Source organism: Sinocyclocheilus grahami, unplaced genomic scaffold (assembly GCF_001515645.1).
Source record: "Sinocyclocheilus grahami isolate Dianchi unplaced genomic scaffold, SAMN03320097.WGS_v1.1 scaffold818.1, whole genome shotgun sequence".
Taxonomy (NCBI): domain Eukaryota; kingdom Metazoa; phylum Chordata; class Actinopteri; order Cypriniformes; family Cyprinidae; genus Sinocyclocheilus; species Sinocyclocheilus grahami.
Genome location: NW_015505997.1, coordinates 54,053 through 60,367, shown reverse-complemented (window position 1 = coordinate 60,367; position 6,315 = coordinate 54,053). Strand labels below are relative to the sequence as shown.

At 38.0% G+C, this 6,315-nt stretch overlaps 1 protein-coding gene across 1 annotated transcript; it reads left to right on the top strand.

Annotated features, from left to right (window-relative positions):
* LOC107562327 (inactive phospholipid phosphatase 7-like) lies at positions 1-3,041 on the top strand. The gene is made up of 2 exons (XM_016246961.1): positions 1-647; positions 1,798-3,041. The coding sequence occupies exons 1-2, from the start codon at positions 179-181 to the stop codon at positions 2,184-2,186; spliced, it is 858 nt and encodes a 285-aa protein (XP_016102447.1). The 5' UTR covers positions 1-178; the 3' UTR covers positions 2,187-3,041.
* Positions 3,042-6,315: the final 3,274 nt, after the last annotated feature.

Sequence of the window (6,315 nt, the reverse complement as noted above, 5' to 3'; positions counted from 1 at the left end):
TTTGTGAACAACTACCCATTTATAAACCTAAATGAGAAAGCAATATGCAGTTAGATATCCACACACACACACACTTGTGCATGTCTAAATATATCTGACACTGTTTTCACAGCCTACTTTGAACCTACATCTGAAGCTCACATTAGTTTCTCATCCTGCTGTACGATTAAGCCACACAATGCCTTTGAACCCGAGTCGCTCCAGAGCGAAGGATCGCAGTGGCAGCAGCAGCGTTATGGGCTGGCCCGAGTTTCTGTCCCTGAACGTCCCGCCGCGAAACAACAGAGCGTGGCGAAGATCCGGCCAGTCCAGGTCCCAGCAGAACCAGCAGAGTGAGAACCTGCCAGAGCCGGGTGAGAGCATGAAGGAGCGCAGAGAGGCGACCAGGCTGCCGGATGAAGACTGCATGCTGCTCAACCCGTCCTTCAGAGGCATCGCCATCAACTCACTGCTGGCCATCGACATCTGTCTATCCAAGCGTCTGGGCGTGTGCGTCCACACCACATCCTCATGGGGCAGCATGCGCTCGGCGGTCACTCTGCTGGCTCTGACGGGTCACGGCATCACGTGGATCTGTGGGACTCTGGTGTGTCTCACTCAGAGTAGCACGCTGGCTGGACAAGAGGTCCTGATCAACCTGCTGATAGGTGAGACGCTCTGCCAGTCTTATGTTAGGACTTTGATACTATTACACAGCACTAATATTACCTGATTTGAATATGACGGAAGTTTTTATATCAAGTTGTTTCACAAAATAAGATTTTTCAAATGATATATATATATAATTATTATTATATACAAGTATATATAAAATCAGGACTAGGCATCAAGTAATGTCATACATGTCAAAATGGGCAGGACAGGAAAACAGGAATCATGTGTTTGTGATGTTTTTCTGCTGATTAATGGAGAATACAAGGCTTCTTCACCCTGATGGATATCCAAGGCAAAAATGTTACAAAATGCAAAACATTTAGTGAGAAAGTGTGACGTTCTTGGAACCAGCAGCCAAAATTTGTTAGAAGCGATTATTGGATTTCAGCAAATATGATGCAGGGCAGTGTTATAGTTTTTATTAATATTTTGAATTAAATTTTTCTTATTTCAGTTTTAGTAAATTTTGCTGTGTTTTGACATTTTAAGTAGTTTTTGTTTCTTTTTTAAAAATATATCTATATAGATTTTAACCATTTCAGTATTAGTTTATTTTAGTACATCAAGTTAAACTAAATGAAAACAAGATAAATCTCAAGATAAAGACTTTTTTTTTTAAATCTCAGCAACAAAAAAGCTGAGATTTAAAAAATAATAATAATAATAATTCAGGCCTATTTTTAATACTTTTGTAATATTTTAGTTGACCTATATTTTATTTCAATTAACAAAAATGTTTTTTAATGGTTTTAGTTTTAGTTACACTTAAGTTCACATTCAGTTCATACCTAAGTATATTCTTTTAATAAGTACTCTTTTTCACAATGGTCTACAGTCTTATGCAACATAAAATCGAAATGTCCCATCCTGGAAATGGAAAAATCCTGGAAATGAATTAAAACTTCAAATGTTATGGAAATGGCATGGAAAGTTTGGTCAAGAAATTGCTGTTTTTGTGCATGGTGTACATGTGATGATGAAAGTCTCAGATGATTTTGTGTTGTTACTCATGAAGAAATTGTGCTGCTGTGTGTATTTCAGTGTCCATGTGCTTCATGCTTTTTATAGACGTTCTGTAGGTCTAAATGTCCTGATGGAGACACACTCAACTCCTCTCTATCATTTCTTTTACCTCTCTTTCAGCGCTGATTCTTGATGTCCTGACTGTGGCCGGGGTTCAGAAACTGGTCAGGCGCAAAGGACCATGGGACATTAGTCCCGGCTTTCTGGACTGTGTGGCTCTGGACACGTACTCGTTCCCGGCTGCACACGCCAGCAGAGCAGCCATGGTGTCCAAGTTCCTCTTGTCCCATCTGGTGCTGGCCGTCCCGCTGCGGGTTCTGCTGGTGCTGTGGGCCGTCCTGGTGGGCCTGTCCCGCGTTCTGCTGGGCCAACACCACCTGACGGACATGGCGTGCGGTTTCGCTCTGGGCTTCCTTCACTTCGGTCTGATGGAGACGGTGTGGCTGTCGTCTGGAGCCTGTCAGACGCTCATCTCCATCGGGACCTTCAGCTGGGGCTCCGTCCGTTAGACTGCAAACACAGAAGATGTGTTTACATGCCGAGTCCGAATGCATAATCCAGTATTTGTAGGATTAAACACATATTGTGCCTCAGTCTTTCAGATCAGATGCACAATGTAAAGGACAAATGCAGTTCTGATTTTACATGCTGGAAGAAACGAGCTCCAGTCGCATTATCAGGTCTGTTAGTTATGATTTCAGTCACTCTCTGGTGTTTACACGACACTGAAAGATGCATTCGTGCTTGGGTATTTTTATATTGCATGCAATAGCACTGAATTTGACTGTACAGTTGAGTTTGGACTCTTTTTCTGTCTCATTTTCACTTCTTAATTCTGCAGAACTGAGATCTTATAGGGGAAGTTGCTTGGAAAGGAAGTAATTGTTAAAAGTGTTTTTGTCCTGATAAACAACTGATATTTTTAGAATGTCATCAACGTTTGAAGATTAGTTCATTGCAGCACCAGTGTAATTTTCAAAGAAAAAAGAAAAAGTTTGGGATTAATTATAAGAACATCCGACGCGAAAATACTTTTTTTTTTTGTTTCGTAATTTAATAGCTCTTGCATTTAATGGTAAATTTGTGTGTAAAGCACAGTTGTGTGATACCATGTCAAATTTGATCAGGACTTACAAACAGTCAGTTTTCCATCAAGGTGTATTTATTTCAGGATGTTGCCTGTCTGGCTTTCTTTGTGTGCATGAATTACGTTTGACATGTTTTGAATCAGTATTTTTTGTGATATCAATCAAAGTACTGTAATGACTCCTGCAATATTCAATTGATCTGTTGGTTTCGTATTTCACATAAAAACGAACTAGTGAAATGGTTCTGTACTGCACATATTTGTACTATAAAATTAAATAACTGACTGTTACATGATACACTCTTTGCTGACAAATAAAGTGTGTGTTTGTGTGTTTCTATGTGTGTAATAATCCATTATAACGCTTCCTCCAGTGAAGAAGTCGTCTGGTCTGAATCAGGAGAGAAATCTGCACAGATCAGGCAATGTTTACAAGCCAGCCAAAACAGTTCTGAACAAACGTGGGTGGATTTTAATGTGAGAGACAACAGGAGATGGACTTTTTCACTGGAGGAAGCGTTATTATGGATTATGAATTTAAGAAGTTAAGAACATCTTGATGGATTTGTTTTTTACAAACAGACTTTGGCTTCACAAGATGTTAATTGATGGACAAAAAAATTGAGGGCATGATTCGAAAAAGCTAAGTGCTCGTAAAAAAAAAATAGTCACACTCATGGTCTTCGGTCAAAAATGACCGACCATAGGAAATGAATGGGAAATGGCAAAAAAAATTAAAATACAGAAAATGTTTGTGTGTACTATCTACAAATCCCACACAATGTAGAAAAAAATTGCACAGCAAGGAAGGGGTTACACTCTAAAACATCAAGAGTGCAAAACAGACACATCCACTCACACACACACACAATTATACACACTCAAATGAATTGGTATGGCTATAATCAAATAGCCAAAATGAGTCAGAAAACTGAAATAAGAGGTTAAAATCAGATCAGGCCCCGAAGGATTACGCTCTGATAAAGCATTCCTGTTTATTTTTGTTACATTTTTATAGAATTTTAATGTTTTGTATAACAAAATGCTTTCTGTATTCAGGTTTGACTGTAGTAATAATAATTTTAAAAACTGACGCTTCAAATCAACATTTAAAACAACAAAAAAATATAAACCTTGACAAAAAGTAGTCTTAGAAAATGCCTTAATATACATTTAAATCCACAACCTAATAAAAGTAAACAATTATGTATAAAAACAACTAGGGAATTCAAAAGCCTCTCTATAGATTCCTATACAGGCATCTAGTGGTTACACAATGAAATTACATGTTTTTCTTTCTTTGCTCTCACCAGGAGGTGCTAATCTGCCTTTAAAAATTGATTTTAAAGGCCTAGTCTCTATTTGAATCAGAGATACTATATTGATGTAAAAATTTTATTTTTAAAAATTAGAGAAATTTGTTTTTGTAATATTTTCAATTGGAAAAATTGATCATTATTGCATAAATATTAATTATTACCATACAATTCTCTCAAAATACAAAAGAAAAAATATTACTGAACAAAAATGTATTAGATTGATTTTACTGAAGAAAAAAAAAAGTTACATTTCAGGTGTCCGGTCACTTTTGACCGCGAAGACCATGAGTGTGACTTCCAAATGAGGAGCGCACAAGGGTTAAGTGTCCTGACTCTTCATGCAGTCACTGTTTCACCACTAATCAGCATAAAATAAATTCTTTGTGTTTTTGTGAATACTGATGTTCAGCTGTAGTTTGTGTAGACCAGCCTCGTTCCTCCAGTGATGACAGAGATTATGTTTGGCGAGAACAAATGAAGTTTCTGCTGGTCTCTGTTAGATTAGAGTATCAGTGAAGGACAGATGATTCTGCAGCACTAGTGAGCTTTAATCTCTCCTGCCGTCTGTGTTACAGGTGGAGACATGTACGGGAAAGTATGTCTACACAACACCGTGACGTCACTCTTAGAGGTTTTGACATTAGTAAAGCTGCAGTGTGTAGAACAGAATAGAATGAACTAACTGTGCCATGAGACTGTAAGAAATGTGGTGTCAAGCATCCGAGTCATTGAGGAAGAGAGTTGGTTTCTGGAGAGAAAGGCCGCTCAACCATCAGTCTAACTCAGTGGTTCCCAACCCTGGTCCTGGAGGCACCCCAACACTGCATGTTTTGCATGTCTCCTTAATCAAACACACCTGATTCAGGTCATCAGCTCATTAGTAGAGACTCCAAGACCTGAAACTGGTGTGTCAGAGAAAGGAGACATGCAAAATGTGCAGTGTTGAGGTGCCTCCAGGACCAGGGTTGGGAACCACTGGTCTAACTGAATGAACTTCAGCGCATAAGAAAGAGGCAGTGGTTTTTAAAATATCACACCAATAAAACCAGCTGAACTGTATTGAATGTGCATTTGTAGTGTACTAAAAGAGAGACACTTTCATGACTGTTTCTTGACACACTTAAGTGCACTTTTAAAAAAGCACACTTTGTAGTAATGTCAAGAAAGTTTTTAAATCATTAGTTAGTTTTAATCTTTTGTTGTGCTTTAAAAAAGTACACTTGTGTTGCCTAACATTCTAAAGCACATGTAAAGTACTTGATTTTAACTGTAGTGTTAATATTACATATAAAGTTCATATATTTTAAATGTAGGCCTACTAAATTGCAACTTCGTCAATGAATGTGTAATTACACATATATTTAAATACATACAATAGAAATTACATTAAAGTATATTTTAGTTTTATCATAAACGCTTGAAGCCTACTATACTTTTTAGAAGTAGCCTACTTCCCACTTAAATATATTCTTTTAACATATTTTCTGTATATATTATATGTTAATATACATTATTAAAATTATGCGAAGTGTATTTATTTTTCGCAAGACGGATTTATTTATTTTTTACTATAATTTATAGTAACCTAAGTGCTAATCCACATTTCATTCCGTGAGTCGTGTTCATCTATACATGTTTTTCATGTAAATAGATGCTCATTCTTTGAAACAGCTGAGAAAGAGCTGCTGTTTGTGACGGTGAGGTCTGACCACATACTCTTTATCAGCGGGGCGTCCAGATGTCCAGCAGCGCTTCTGACAGCAGCTTTCTGCTCACAGACAGCGGTACAGATGGACACGACAGAAACCGAAGATCAGAGCACTTTATAGAACTGAGAAACTGCTAAATGAACCACAAAAATAGAGCTGAAACGCCATTAATCATACTCGGCTGATGAGGTTCACACGCGCGCGCGTTCAGGCTGTGGTGACGGGTTCAGCTCATTTGACTGATTCTTCTGCCCTCTAGCGTTTGGCTCCAGTAAAACATTCAGACAGTGCTAAGTGTTTATAAGCTTTGAATGATTTAAACTCCGATATTTTGCTTTCAGTAGCCTGAATCAGACAGTACGTCACATTATAAGTGAAACAGTAGAGCCAGATATGAAACAAAACCACTGAGCAGCTGGATACATGTCTCTCATGACTCCTCGGCGGAAATGGGTAAAGTCACTTTTAAAGTAATGCATTACAACATTGTGTTACAACCTAAAAGGTTACTAATTGAGTTACT